This window comes from Patella vulgata, chromosome 1, assembly GCF_932274485.2.
Source record: "Patella vulgata chromosome 1, xgPatVulg1.2, whole genome shotgun sequence".
Classification (NCBI taxonomy): Eukaryota; Metazoa; Mollusca; class Gastropoda; family Patellidae; genus Patella; species Patella vulgata.
This window is the reverse complement of record NC_065879.2, coordinates 85,949,167-85,965,641: the sequence shown is the minus strand read 5'-3', so window position 1 is coordinate 85,965,641 and position 16,475 is coordinate 85,949,167. Positions and strand designations below refer to the sequence as shown.

At 35.9% G+C, this 16,475-nt stretch overlaps 1 protein-coding gene and 1 long non-coding RNA gene across 2 annotated transcripts in view; one reads left to right on the top strand and one right to left on the bottom strand.

Moving 5' to 3' along the window:
• The window catches only part of LOC126820367 (X-ray repair cross-complementing protein 5), a 34,318-nt gene extending 17,902 nt beyond the window's left edge, over positions 1-16,416 (bottom strand). Inside the window, exons 1-5 of the mRNA XM_056102621.1 lie at positions 16,354-16,416; positions 12,832-12,945; positions 12,180-12,363; positions 8,938-8,986; positions 437-562 (exon numbers count right to left, since the gene is read on the bottom strand). Of these exons, the coding sequence (XP_055958596.1) occupies positions 437-562; positions 8,938-8,986; positions 12,180-12,363; positions 12,832-12,945; positions 16,354-16,368 (488 nt within the window). The 5' untranslated portion in view covers positions 16,369-16,416. The remainder of the gene's footprint in view (positions 1-436; positions 563-8,937; positions 8,987-12,179; positions 12,364-12,831; positions 12,946-16,353) is intronic.
• LOC126820374 (uncharacterized) lies at positions 14,731-16,035 on the top strand. Its single transcript, XR_007679935.2, has 2 exons — positions 14,731-14,854; positions 15,657-16,035. It is a non-coding gene; the product is annotated as an uncharacterized LOC126820374 (long non-coding RNA).
• Positions 16,417-16,475: the final 59 nt, after the last annotated feature.

The window sequence follows — 16,475 nt, the reverse complement described above, 5'->3', positions numbered from 1 at the left end:
AAAAACCACGAGGTTGGACAGGTGACCCTACTCCTTGTCACGTACAACCGGGGAATTGAAACCACGCCAATAACACTTTATAGGTCTTTGTCATTAGGGTTGTTTAAAATAGACTGTATGTTATAAAGTGCTGTATGAAAACAACTTCGACTCTTAGTACTTACATCAAGTTCTGTTCCTGATACAAACATTACACCAAGTTTTATTCCTGATACTTACATAACATTAAGTTCTGTTCTTGGTACTTATATTACATTAAGTTCTATTCTTGGTACTTACATTACTGTTGGCTTAAGTTCTGTTCCTGATATAAACATTAGATTTAAGTTCTGCTCCTGATACTTACATTACATTAAGTTTTGCTCCTGATACCAACATTACATTAAGTTCTGCTCATGATACCAACATTACATTAAGTTCTGTTCTTGGTACTTACATTACATTAAGTTCTGTTCCTGATTTCTGTAAACCTTTAACTATAGTATCAAGCTGATCATCAGCGAAGGGTTGACAGAAGTTCGACAATAAAATCAATCTTTTTGTTGCAAATCCCTTTTTACCACTGAAAGAAATAAAACAGCATATCTTCAATAAATGTACCAGTGAAAATAGGCTGAAAAAATTTAAACTTGATCTTTACTGCACAATAAGTAGAATTCAGTGCTCAAATAATTTTTCTTCTGGTCAAGTTTAGGGGAACTGTTTAGAATGCTCTCCTGTAACCGTTAAAGATTATTAAAAAAAAAAAATCACGACAAATATATGGTTACCATTTCCAAATCACTATGTATGAATTTAAGATTATCCAGTGTAGCGAAATGGGGATTAACATCCACTCAACACAAACTAGGTAATTTCGGGACTAACATACAGGAGAATCGAAACCATGGCAGTTGACTCAATGACAGTATTAATGTCTAATGGCCGCTGGTACAGACAGGGTTGTGTGTCTCTCCAACTAATGTGTGAATATCTTCATTGCACAGTGTCATGATAAACTAGAAAGTATCTATAATGATGTTATATAAACAGCGAACAGAATGAAGTCAATCAAGTATCATTACTTATAATTTAGAAGGTGTAGTTTGCTAAAGAAAAAATATAAATACTGTGTGTACCAACAATTTAAGCAGGTCAAACCATTGTTTTCGTAAGTAAAGCTCACTAAGTTATTATTCCCGTGATCACTTTTATCAAGTTGTCGCAACAATGTCGATGGACATAACTTCAACGCCAACTTCGATGGAAACAAGTAGCGAAGGTATGGCAAGTAGTTTATTTGATAAAGAAACATTAAACTCAATCGTAAATGAAGCAGTAAAAGCAGCCGTAGACCTGCTTGAAAAAAAACTAAACAAATTAATCAATAATAGACTATCCAAAATTGAAGATCGCCTAACTGAGGTCGAACTAATAAACAACAACATTGGGTCTGATGTTGATGGCTTTCACGAACGTTTCGAACGTATAGAATCATCCCTTTGCAAGTCATATAACGAAAACGAATCTCTTAAAAATAAACTCAATAATCTAGAGCAATATACAAGAAAGTCTCATCTTCGTGTGTTTGGTATCCCCGAAAATCAAGAAAATGAAAACTGTCTGCATAGTGTCCAAAATTTGCTCAGAGATAAACTGAAAATCACCAAGGATATTTGCATAGATGTGGCTCACCGTGTTGGTAAAAAAACAACCATTGATCAACCTAACGAAGAAGGATCGAATAATCCCACAGCCGAGAAACCTAGAGGAATTATTGTGCGCTTCCTAAAGAGAGAAGACCGCCAGTATGTTCTATCTCAAAGAAGAAAATTGAAAAATTCCGGTGTATCCATATGCGAAGACATGACTCGTGAGAACGTGAAAAAGCTAACCGAAGTTCAAAATCACCCACTAGTAAAAAGGGCATGGTTCACAAACGGTAAAATCAAAGCCGAAGGTCACAGTGGCCTGATGTGTCACAAAATTGAGCTATTTCCCAGCTTAGACCATCAATTAGCGAAGCTAACAGCATAATTCCAACGATGTCATCATAAAAAGTCTGCAAATGAATAAACTTTCTAAATAAATTAATTATTCAATATTCAATTGCTGTAATGATTATGCTATATGTATTTGTGTTCTGTCGATATTACCCCCCCCCCCCCCATATAAATTAGAATAATCTCTCTTATAATTATCGATATTCTGTTGACAATCCACAAAAGTAAATTATCCTTCATTCTCACTTATTATAGAAGTCACGTTAGATGAGAATCTTTAGAAACGCCATCATAGGGTATACAGTGTATGAGTGCTAATTCTCCATGTTTAAGTAACAATTGTTTACCATTACATCGATCGTGTATAATTTGTGAGTTATCTTAACTCACCGCATGAACACATTAATTGAACCTCTCATTTACTTTTATAGTTGCTCAGACTGCTCGACTTTCGAAGGAGTTATAACACTTTCGTCTTTTCGGCTACCCATTGTCTCTTTTCATGTCAATCTAAATAAATTACATTATGTAGCACAGATATAGCTTCTTTATCTAAAAGTCGAATTGTAAAAATTCGATATGCATGTACAAACCTTTAATTTACGAGCATAAATTCGATGTTTTCCTTGGTAATGCTAGATGAAATTTATTTGAGTGTGTAATTGTTATGTTAAATGTAATCCCTAGCATCTTACGTAAAGGGATATTTCTATGTATTTAGTAAACAAAACCATCAATCTTAGCCTACACGTTATAATTACTATAACATTTTAATTTACTTTTGTTAAAATAATACACTTTATACCATTATTGATAATAATGTGGCAATTCTGGACTCTTATTTTCCAAATGTTAATAATTTATCAATATGGTCGTGGTTAAAAGAAGAAAAAAGAATGGGACGTTAAGTTAGTAAATCAGTACTACGTTTACGTTCTTTTCCCTATTTTTACGCAACAGTGTCTTTTTATTACATCGATCGTGTGAAAGTGGTGAGCTTTTTAAACTCACCGTTAACACATTGAATGTACGTCGCTTTATTTACACGAAATTTGGAAATAAAAACTAACCTATGTAGAGCGGATATAGCAGCTTATCGGAAAATCCAATCACTCAAAACAACGCATCGGGACATATAAACCTTAAATTACGATGAAATGTCTGGTGTAACCTATTTAAGAGTGTAATTGTTATGTTAATTTTGTTTAGTTAGTTAGGATGTCTTTGTATATTTGGTAAACAAATCCAAATTGTTGTGATGTGATAATCCCATTAATACGCCCCTGTCTCTAGTGAGTTCTCGTTTACCTAGCCGAAACAATACAAGCCTTACACTTGTTTAATTCAACATCTTCCCCTGGCGCTCAGCTAGTTAGTCTTTAGAAGCAGAATTTCTTCTCCTTGTTGTCTTATAGCACCAATAATTGACATTTTAACCATATAGAATTTAATCTTGATATATTTATAAACCTTATCCCATATATACCAATTTACGATACTTATGAGGTGTCAGACGAAGTCATATTTGTTAATATCTCTTAGTATATAAACTGCAAATTATTATGACAAGTTAATGATACCCCTCCCCCCTCTCTCTATCTATCTGGTCTGCACTTAGCATTTGTATAATCCAAATATTATACCCCCCCCCCCCACAGTAATATATTATATTGTTGTACACCAATGATACTTAACATGTCACTTGCATGATGATAACACTTTCCAAGAACGTACAAAACGTTCTATACCAAATATAGCTGTATATATTTTGTAAATGCGTTAGGTTTGTCAATGATCTGTATATACCTTGTAAATATGTTAGGTCTTTCAGCTTTTTGTTTAATATGTATCTTATTTACTATCGCAAGAAAGCCCCCTTTTCCATACCTGACCTCCTCGAGACGCCATGCCAAGAAAAATACGTACCAATCTCGGTCTTTAAATTTGATATCTTCCCTTTGCTTCCCAACAGCTATTATCAGATTTCCGTAAATTCAAAATAATGACTACTTTCCAAATGTACTGTTGTTCGCAAAGGGTAGGTACACATATTACTATACAAATTATACATATCTCCCTCAAATCAAAAAATTATGTACCAAGTCTAATTTTAATTATTCTATTGTTATTGATATGTGGTGATATTAATCCAAATCCTGGACCCAAAAACCTATCAGTCTTGCATCTAAATACGAGAAGCATACGAAACAAAATTGATCAAATTACTGTAGAACTTAATAAGTATGATGTACTTACATTTTCCGAAACCTGGCTTGACGATTCCATTCCTCTACCTGACCTATACATTAATAGTTATCACCCCCCCGTTTTATTAAATCGCGAAGATGGTAGGGGTGGGGGAGTAGCTATATACGTTAAAAATAATCTATACTTCACACCACGCCCAGATTTATTTATAAGAAACTTAGAAGCTATTTGGGTAGAAGTTCAGTTCAATTCCAAAAGTGTCCTAATTGGATCGTTTTATAGGCCGCCTTCCAGTAAAATTGATTATTGGAAGTTAATTGAGGATAGTTTTGCAACTGTTTGTAATTTTAAAAATTCTCATGTTATTATATTAGGTGATTTTAATATAGATTTTTTAACCACTTTTAATAGTAAAATCCATGATCTAATTGGCCTATTTGATTTTCATCAACTAATAAATGTACCGACCCGCATTACGCCATCTTCTCGATCTCTGTTAGACTTAGCCATAACGAGTTGTCCCGACTTCGTGAAAAGTGTAAGCGTTTCAGACTCGGGCCTCAGTGATCATAGCCATATCGTTTTATATCTAAATTTCACTACTCTAAAAACCCACTGCTTTCAAAGGACTGTTTGGTCTTATTCGAAACTAAATGCCACTGATCTTATAACTCATTTTTCTAGTTATAACTGGGACGATCTTTTCCAACAATACCACGATCCTCATACACTTGCCGATAATATATCCAAATCAATTTTTTCTGAACTTAGGCTTTTCATACCAAATAAAATCGTTACAATCAGACCAAATGACCCTAAATGGATGAATGGAAAAATCAGACTTCTTATTCGTAAACGAAATAGACTCCATAAAAAAGCGAAAAAGACTAATGTACAGCTCGACTGGCAAAATTTTAGAAAGTCTCGAAACGTTGTCATTTCCGAAATACGAAAATCTAAATCTTCTCACTATTCAAAAATAGACTCTAAAATTAATAATAACGACTTTAGTGAATCTCGATGGTGGTCTTTGGTTAAACAAATCTCTCTAAAGAAAGGCTGCTCAGGCCCGGAAATTCCACCTCTTAAATATAATGATAAATTATTCTTCGAAAACAGTGACAAAGCTAACGCCCTTAATGATTTTTTTGTCTCACAGGAAACTCTAGACACCGACCAAGACAACCTTCCCGACTTACCTTTCTCTAACATAGAAATTCCTCCCCTTAAAATAACCCCCCAACTAGTCGAAGATATTCTCTTCTCTTTAACTCCTAAAAAATCATGTGGTCATGACAATGTAAACAACTTTGTTTTAAAATTACTCCATAAATCCCTAGCAACTCCACTCAGCCGCCTCTTTACCATACTAGTTGATCGTTGCATCTTTCCAGATTGCTGGAAATTTGCCAATGTTGTTCCCATCTTTAAGAAAGGATGTGCCCACGACTGCACAAACTACAGACCAATTTCTCTCCTTAGTTCTCTAGGTAAAGTCTTTGAAAGAATCATTTATAATCATATTTATAATTTCATCATCCGTCAAAAGATCATTACCCCCCATCAATCAGGATTTCTGGCTAAAAATTCTGCTACTTACCAACTTCTGGAAATGTACAACTATATTTGTAAGGCTCTCGATGAGGGACACGAAGTAAAATCTGTCTTCTTCGATATTAGTAAAGCTTTTGATAGAGTTTGGCATCGTGGCTTATTACACAAACTAAATAACTATGGTATCCGCCATGACACTCACAAATTAATTACCAGTTATCTACAAGATCGCGAACAATGTGTCGTCCTTAATGGTCAAAAATCATTCTCAAGAAATGTTTCTGCCGGTGTTCCGCAAGGCTCGATAATTGGTCCACTTTTATTTCTCCTATATATAAATGATTTAACAAATAATATTTCATCTAATATACGCCTGTTTGCTGACGACACCTCTTTATTCGTAATAATTGATAACCAAATCTCTACTCAAAATAAATTAAACGCGGACCTCGAAACGATTTTCAAATGGTCATTAAAATGGAAAGTAACTTTCAATCCTTCCAAAACTACCAGCCTTACCTTCTCTAGAAAACTTTCCCCCACCTCTCTCAACTTAAATTTCAACAATGTCCTTCTTACTGATGTTAACACCCATAAACACCTTGGCGTATATTTCAATAACTTCTGTACTTGGGATACCCACATTAACCATATGATAACTAAAATTAGTAAAACCACTAACTGCTTCCGTTCATTAAAATATCGACTTAAACGTAAAACCCTTGAAATCATCTTCAAATCTTTTATCCTACCACTTTTCGACTACGCTGATTGCGTGTGGAATAACTGCACAAAAGAAAAAAGTGACCAGCTGGAATTTCTACATTTAGACGCCATTCGAACCATTACAGGCCTTCCTCGCGGTACTTCGCATAACTTACTTTATTCTGAATCTGGATTCACCAGCCTTATACAAAGACGTTACGAACATAAAATGGTTTTATTCTTCAAAATTATCAATATACAAACACCGTCGTTTCTATTGGATTTAGTACCTCCAACTATAGCGTCAAGCCAACCATATCAACTCAGAAACTCCAACAATCTAATGAGTATTATCTATAAATCCAACCTTTATAAAAATTCGTTTTTTCCATCGTCAGTACTGGAGTGGAATCGTCTAGACGAAAGCATCAAAACTCCTGACTCGATCTCTTCATTCAAATTTAAAATTAGACAAGCATACGGTAAACCTAAACACAACGATCTCTTCAACTTTGGCGACAGGACTCTCCAGATTATTCTCTCCAAATTACGTAATTCGAAATCCGACTTAAATTATCATAAATACCTTATGCATATATCTGACGACCCATCCTGTCTGTGCGGAAACAAATGCGAATCTAGCGAACACTTCTTCTTTCATTGTAGCCTCTTCTTAGAACAACGCAGATCCACTATCGATACATTGGACTACCATTACAAGAACATTAATTCACTTTTATTTGGAAATGACAGTCTTTCTAAAAATAGAAATATCTGTTTACTCTCAGTCGTTCACAAATATATTACTTTGACTAAACGCTTCAATTCTCCGAAATAAAAATTTTAATCGATCATTCTCTACGAGCCACTTTTTAATTACCCTTCAAATTTTATATTGTGAACAACGTTTACTCACTGTCTGAGTACATACAAACTTCCCTGACCTAGCCTCTGTAACCCAGTCAAATGTGAGATATGTGTATACCAGTACCATTAAACTATAGTAGGTTGGTGCGTTTTTTTTTTTTTTTTTTTTGTTTTTTTTTTTTTTTTTCTTGGCATCGCGTCCTCAACTTTATTATCCAAATCTGTACTCGGGCACCCGTTCCTTTTCCGATTTTCTCTCTTTTCCTTTGACTATTTTTCTTTTTATTTATATACCTCTGTCATCTCATTGTTAACTAAAACCCTAATATTGATAATCATTCCCATTGTATTACATTACCAGCTGATCATTAAATTTATATTCGTGTCACTCCATTCTGGAAGCAGTTTTATATAAGCATTAAGTTGCTTGTTACTGTATCCAACTTATTCATATTATTCCCTCTATGATTGTATATAAGAATTCTGAATAAATACTTTTTTAAAACTCAATGACAGACCTTATGATACAGTGCACACGTGCTAACCATTCGGCCATCCAATCCCCCATTTAGCAGGGAAGTATGATGTACAGTAATTATGTCCATACAAAACAAGCAGTTGCTATGCAAGATGCGCCCACATTTTACAAAAGATGGACAGAGAACAAGCTAAATAAAGCGATTGTTTGGTACAATAAGCGACCACCATCTAGTATGTTACCGTCCGACATGCAACAATATCAAAAGGAACCAATATCTTTGCGATATAAACATATATTTTAAGTTTCATCAAATTCAGATAAAAATTGTGACCTGTAGAGGGTCCAAAACCACTGTAACCCAGGTATCATTTAATCTTGTGTATCTAGCACTAATTTCTTTCTCATTCATTTAATATCAAATCTTTGTTTTAAAATTCGTAAAAATCATTTAAAATTTGTAAACAAAGATTTGATATTGAATGAAAGTGAAAGAAATTAGTGCTAAATACACAAGATTAAATGATATCTGGGTTACAGAGAACCTTGGTATTACATAATTTTACACTATTTGCGTACGAGGAGCAGTCATTTTGTCTGTCAGTTTTGGTTAGAATTTCACCAAATTAAACTCGACCGTCATTAGGGTGTAACAGTGATACATTTGAACGATTTATAAATCAAATAAAAATTGTGACCTCTTCAGACCCAAGGTCCACAAGCTAAAAACGTGATTTTTTCATACAATCAGGGGCTGATCTCGAAAGGAACCAAGATCTTTGAGAAATAAACATGTATTTTAAATTTCATCAAAATTTCATTTGTCCTTGATAAATAACATTATCAGTTGATCAATAAGAATTTTTGCCTGGCATCAATAACATTTTTTGCCTGGCACCAAAAACAATTTTTGCCTGGCACCAATAACAAGTTTTGCTTGGCACCAATAACAATTTATTGCCTGGCATCAACAACAATTTTTGCCTGGCATCAATAACAATTTTTGTCTGGCATCAATAACAATTTTTGTCTGGCATCAATAACAATTTTTGCCCAGCATCAATAACAATTTTTGCCTGGCATTAATAAGATGAGTTTGTCCTTAATAAATAGCATTACAGGTATATATAAGAATGTACTTACACTGTAGACTGTACTAGATGGTCCATTGCTACAACCATAGCATCAATAACTAGAACTTTGTTAACGAATAAATACAATTGAAATAGGATCTGTTGATGGTATTCACATTTGTTATCACAATTAAAAGGGTCTTTTAAAGGAGCTAAATCTCTATTCTTTTGGCACCGAGATAAGGACACAAATGGGTCACAATGCATATAATACTGTATTATGAAGGTATATAAACTGATTTCCTTTCTATCGTTTCTGTTTTTACTGTAATTTCTAATCAGTTATTTTTGGCAAAATACGCAAAGAGTCCCAATTAAATGGCAGCCTTTGGCATCGGGTTATTTCAGTCTACACTGGTAGTATTCTGCTGTGGGGTATGTTTAGCCTCGTTTATAGAGTCACTTCATCACAGGCTCCCTACTACTTGTCACCTACAAATGGGGAATCAAAACCATGCCAGTTGACTCAATGACAGGCCTTATGATACAGTGTGCATGAGCTAACCATTTGACCATACAACCCCACCTTGTTAAATCCAAGTTTGAATTTGCTGATCCCAACCAGACAGAATTGTTTCTATTCATAACAAAACACAAGGTATATATGACTATAACTACTTCTCCATTATTTAATAACAAAGTTTCTTAACACTCTTCTGACAACTCTTCTTCAAATTTAAACTGCCCAGGGTTCTTTCGAAATAGGGAGCCACAGCGGCTCAGTAAGGAAGACACTGGCTCACTAGCCTGGAGGTTACGGGTTCACTCCCAGTGTTGGCCGAGATAGTTCACCAAGATTTTCAGGTGTGGTTCTCCCTTGTCAGTAGTGCAGGACGGAGGGCCTGACAAGGACAGCTGTCTAGTCCTCCAGGGGGGGTAGATGGCTGAATGGTTAGCGTGCACGCGCTGTATCATAAAGTCTAAAGTCTGTCATTGAGTCAACTGGCGGGGTTTCAAATCCCCGGTTGTACGTGACAAGGAGTAGGGTCACCTGTCCAACCGCAAGGGTTTTCTCCGGGTCCTCCGGTTTCCTCCCACTGCTAAAGACCCCTACGCGCAAGCGAATTATTGAAATAAAATTAAAAACCATATGTTAGTCCCGAAATGACCTAGTTTGTGTCCAGTGGACATTAAACCCCATTTCTCTCTCTCGCTCTCTAGTCCTTCAGATGAGACGAAGAGCCAAGGTCCTGTGTATACATTGGAGTGCATGTACATGTAAAAGAACCCTTGACAGTTGGAATTCAATATTATAGTAAGCGATGGTGCCACTGTCCGGCCAAAATGTCACTCACAGCATATGCCCGCCTTCATTAGCCCAGTGTAACAAGAACCCCATTTCATATCGTTTCTTTCAGAGTATCAATGAGTCGACCATCTTCATCCCTTCTGATTAAAAAGATGTGATTCTCTTGGCAACTGATGAGATTCGAAAACCCGGACATACAAGATGAGGTACCGTATGACTACAAAACTACTAAGATCAAAGAAACTAGATAAAGAGCTGACCATTCTTGCTATAATAGCTCAAAAATAGATAAAGTAAAATGAAAATATTGAAAATTTCATTCAAATTACTTCATTCTGAGTCAAATTATCACTGTATGTAGTTTTGACAAGATGTGTGCATTGTGGTAACCAGGGCACTGGTATATTCAAGATTTAGCCTTGCTTTCCCATTTTTAAATTTAATTTTTAAATGGTGAATCGTTCTAATCTAGTTAAAATCTTGAGTATCTGATGGCATCAAGAGTTGATTATGGTCTTTTTATGTTAATAAATGTCTAATTAATAATTTATATAACATTTCAGGCCTAAAGAAAGACCTGCAATAGGCAGATTTAGCTCTTGCATAATGTATGTTTAAATATCTATATAAAATGCCTGTGTCGTCTATCATCAATTTCATAAATAAATAGCTGTGGGTGTTGTACAAGAAGAAGAGTATGCTTACTCCTGTTAAAACACCTGATACCACATTACCATGGTAACATCATGATCAGTTACTCTGGCATGTTCCAAGGGTTTGGGAGGCAGGTCAAGTGGTTTAAAGAGAGAGAGAGAGAAATGAGGTTTAACGTCCACTCGACACAAACTAGGTCATTTTGGGACTAACATATGGTTTAATTTTATTTCAATAATTCGCTTGCGCGTAGGGGTCTTTAGCAGTGGGAGCAAACCGGACAAGTGGTTTAATGTGTGTGTTTTAGATCATAAGGTCTGTGAGTGAGTCAAGTGGATGGTAAACCCTATTTCCCACTTGTCCAACCTCATTGGTTTTCTATGGGTCCTTTGGTTACCTACCATGTCATTGTATCGATACTGTTCTTGCAGTGAGGCAAGAGTAAAGACGCCTGCCTGAATTTGTGGGCTCTCTCTCTCTCTGGGTGGTTGAGATAAGTGGTGTGGTTTTGATTCCCTGGGCGACCTTCGGATGTAGACTATGGTCGCGACTACAGTCTGAACTAGCACCCAAACGCAAATGGCCCTAGCCATCGACTATTCAATATGGTGGCGACCATGTCAGTTGTTCCGCCTGCTATATTTTCTCCTATTTACTCATGTATTTTTAAAAACTGGTTATTTTTCCATACTGCGATGTGAAAGCAAGCTTAAAATAGGTTACAAATAGGATTAGTCAATATCAGAATATTTTTCATTGGAATTATGTCACCCAACTAAATCATGTCACACGTACAGTTTTTTGTCGTGTGCCTATATATATTCGAATAAGAAGATCCTAATCTGTCAAATTCATCAAAAAAGACGAAAAAAAAAATCATATTTAACATCTATAGTACAATGACCATTCACTAACTTTCAGGCGTTAACATGGGCCCTATAATACCGACCAAGGTGTAGATAATGCAACGGCAATCGGCAATTTTATTATATTTTTCAGAAAATCTTCTCAAGTGTCAGTTTTGTCAGTCATCTTTGAACTATCCCGACTGTGCTTTATCGCATGGTATGGCTGGTCATGACCACTGGTTGAACTAAATGTCATTCGCATGCAGATGGTTCGACTATAGTACGAAAATCCGTGCAACCGAAGGTTGCCCAGGCTGTAATGACAGGGAGTTGAGCCATTATATCAGTTTTTTCTGATACTTTCCAGTTTCCTCCCACTGCTAAAGACCCCTGTGCACAAGTCAATTACTGATATAAAATTGAACTATATGTTAGTCCCGAAATGATCTGAATTTGTGGGCTCTCTCTGTGTGTCTTAAGACGTGGAATTTTAAAGGATACAATCTGCTTGATTATCTGAAGCTTGTACATTATTTTGTACAAGTTCAAACAAATCAAAATCTGGTACTCCTAACGATCGACCGATCACGATATTCTGGTAATTTTCTCCATCTGCTAGAGGATTATCTGTGTCTGCTGTACCAAATAAAATCAAGGCAACTTCATCCTTAGATTCTGAGAACATCTGAAATCAGACACGAATAAAATATCAATATTAACTATACCTGCCAGCAGCACTGAACCGGCTTTCAGGAATCAGACACGAATGTAATATCAATATTAATTACAGTGGACTCTGTCAATTCCGACATTAACAAGCCCTGCAAGCAGCACTGAACCGGCTTTCAGGAAGCAGACAGGAAGAGTGTCATACAATAGCCCATATATAGTGCTACAAAACGATACTTTAGTTGTTTTGATCTGGTAATTTCTTTTACTAATTATAGTACCTATTAATTATAGTGGACTCTGTCAATTCCGACATTGTCTGGGATCGATACAATATGCCGGCAGATTACACAGCATGTCGGAATAAGTCAAGTGATGTGGTTTCAATTCCCCGCTTCTCAAAATTTGAAACCAACCTAGTTGCGTCGCATGGACATTCAACCCCATCTCTCTCTCTCTCTCTCTATCAAAATTTGAAACCAACCTTTCTCTGCAGGATAAGAGTGATAGCATCAAGAGCATGTTGAAGAGCTGTTGTCTGACCATGTGGTGCTACATCCATAGAACTACTAACATCAACCACAAGGGCTATGGCTTCCTGAAAAAAAAATCATTGAAATGAAATGGTGTTTAATTAACTTCTTACTGTTCTGGAATCTGGTCTGACTGAGCATATGCCATACATTGTGCTGTCAAGGGAATTTTGCCCGAACAGCTGCACTACTGCCTACTATTATATTGAATTCCAACTGCCAAGGGATCTTTAACGTGTACGCCAATGTGTACACAGGACCTTGGTTTTTCATCCTATCCGAACAACTAGACAGCTGTCCTGCACCACTGACAAGGGGAAAATCATGCGGGAAAAACCTGATGAACTTTCTCGGCCAACACCGGGAGCGAATCAGCAATCTCCAGGCTAATGAGCCAGCATCTTACTCACTTAGCCACCGTGGCTCCCCTTCCGAAAAAGAATTGAATAAAAATGAAACATGAAACAGACCATAAATATCTTGGATATGATGATTTTCGCTTGTTAGCGTATTCATAAAAGGGCTTCAACAAGGGTTTTACTTATCTTAATCGGCGCAATCTTCACCCCCGCACAGATTGCAATCTGTGCTGTCATCCTGCGCAGATTGCACTCCGCGGGCGCAGATTGGACCCCGCGGGCGCAGATTGCAATCTGCGCTTATGAAGCTGGCGCGCAGATCGCCAACTTTGCGCTGATTACCCCACGATGTTTTTAGAGATATTGTAGTGTGTCAGACGAAACTATATATTCTATTATATATGACCTGCCTCCTGTGGTCTTTGTAGTGAAATAATTTTCAAAATCACTGCATAATTATCGTGTGTGCTTAGAAAATAAGATTTTTAATTCTAGTCAGCAGTATCTCATAATCGGTGCTGACCGTTTGACTGAATGTCTAAAATATTTGCTGTAGTTACTTTAGTAACGAGGTCTTAGAGACCCGTATGTAGGTTCACAAAGTATGTCATGTAGACCTCTCGACGGAAACTGCTTTATAACTCAAAAGCCCTTCTACTACTTCCTCTTTTCTGGTAGTCAAATGCGGTGATACTTTTCTTTCTCGTATCGATTTGCTCTGATTTGCTCAACCAGTAAACTGACGGTCACAAAATTCATTAAAATGTAATCATTAAAATGACTAATACTAACGAAATGATAGTGAATACCGAGTAAGATAAGGCGGATTATCATCGCGGTAATCCATTTTAGTCCGGACAAAGTTCACTTCGCGCGCGCAGATTACTCATCGGAAATTAGACGGAGATTCGCGCATGCGCGGGAGTAATCTGCGCTCAACATACTAAATTCGCACGGAAAAAGAAAAACGCAATATATAGGCTACATATATAGACTAACTCTGACTCAACACAAACTAGGTCATTTTGGGACTAACATGGTTCAATTTTATTTCAATAATTATAAATTCACTTGCGCATAGGGGTCTTTAGCAGTGGGATGAAACTGGAGGACCCGGAGATAACCAATGATGGGATAGGTTGGACATACAACCGGGGAATCAAAACCACTCCAGTTGACTCAATGACAGACCTTATTAATACAGCGCGCACGCGCTAACCATTCGGCCATCCAAAGAGAATTAACCTCTCTGTTCCGAGGCCATTCTGAAAAGAACGAACACGCTTTGGAAAGTCTACAATTAAATAAGTTATGATTAATACTTATTTTCCAATAACTGATCATTGTGGGAGTTGACTAAAATATGTACTCATGTAGACTAAATGAATGAAATGATAATTCTGGATAGAGGTAGCGTGTGCCAACCGAAAAAGGGACGTAACTCTTTTTTCTTAATTGGCTGTCACAAATATGGCGCTATTTTTCCGCGAAAAGCTAGCCTTGCATTACGGCCTCGTGTTGGTTACCTGCAATCGATACCGGTTCCATTCAACCGAAAACAGTTAGTTAAGAGGTCAAGGTTGCTCCGCATGCAAAATTTATCACTCGTAGCAAGGTAAGAATATTTTTTTTCTCCGATTGAAAAGTTTGAAATTTTGTAACTTTTTTCGTGGAAGATGCGGAGCGAAAAAAAACCTGCTCAAATATGGATTAAATATCCCTTTATAAGATCCATCTTCATTTATTTCCATAAGTGGACGTGAACATTGGTAAAATTCAATTTTTCTCCATGTGACCGAAATTCTGTCGGCCATATTGTAATGGCGGGGGCGTGTCAAATGTACCGTTAGACACCCGTTAGTTACACACGTGCTAATAATGAGTGATCATAGGAAGAATTTTAACTTTCTAAGACTGTGCAGTTGATTTTTTTACGAAAACAAACATAGCTCAGAATTGTATGGTATAATAAAGCCCAATAAAAAAAAGAAATAAGGAGTACTTTTCTATATTTTTATTTTTAGGGTTTTTTTTTTAATTATTGAGAAATGGATAGGTCTACTAGTAGTTCTGAAGAGACATTACCCCCAACCGAAGAACTAGTAGAAGACACATTGGAATGTGGACAGAAGCTATTTTTATTATTTAACATACGGTATATTAGATTATTAATATTAACTCATGTATTATTAACTCATGTATCATGTATTCCAGCCGGTTTTCCTTCATTTTATCAGTATTGTTTAATCATATTTACAAAACTTTTTCAGTATATGCAGAATATTTTCTAGATATTTAGCTGAATTGTTGTGTTTTTTTATATTTTTATACTGAAAACTTCAATTCTGGAGTTTTGTTAGTTATGATTCAGTGCATTTATTTTGATAATTTTATTTTTTGATATTTCATACTCATAGCTGTCCACGAGAACATGGATATTTCATAGCTGTCCACGAGAACATGGATATTTCATAGCTGTCCATGAGAACATGTTTCCAGTTTCCATTTAATCATCAAAAAACAATTTCCACTATTTTTAATGATTTTTTTTTATAGTTATTATTTTTATGTTTTTTCGGAACAAAATATGTCCGATTTGCTTTAAATTTTGTCAAAATAAAAGGTAAAAACAATATTTTTGTGGTTGATTTTAGTAAATGTGTGTCTCTAGAACATCTGTGTACAATTTGAGTCTGTTCCAAAGTCATTCAGTTAGTCAAAATATTATTTTTTCAATTTTGCCTGTTTTTGACGGATTTTGGGAAAACGCTGCTTACGTATGGGTATATAAAATTAGCTACAAAAAACAAAGTTATGAACCGATTGTCATAATTGAAAAAGATTAATGATTCTCAGGTGTTTTTCTAACTGTGTGCAAAATTTCAGGTCTGTAGCTCAAAAATTGAATTTTGGTTGGCACATGCTAATAGAGGATGATGTCAAGTAGTTTGACATTTTGTTATTTTCACAGTTCAATTAACATTCTTTTAAAATGACAACCTTTCCGTATCATAAATATATTATTCATTCTCTTGTTTCCCTAGTCATTTAAAAAGAAAACCTTTGCAATTGCAAATAAATGAGCATTTTATGCTGAGTTTTGCATTTATTTACCTTATTTGCCGCCATACTGTTTCCTAATATTCGGATATCCGGTTTTGTAGTCTTGATTATCAAACATTGATCTTAAAGGCTGGATAACCAAATGTATTTGAACTGCCGGAGTTTGCCGAATG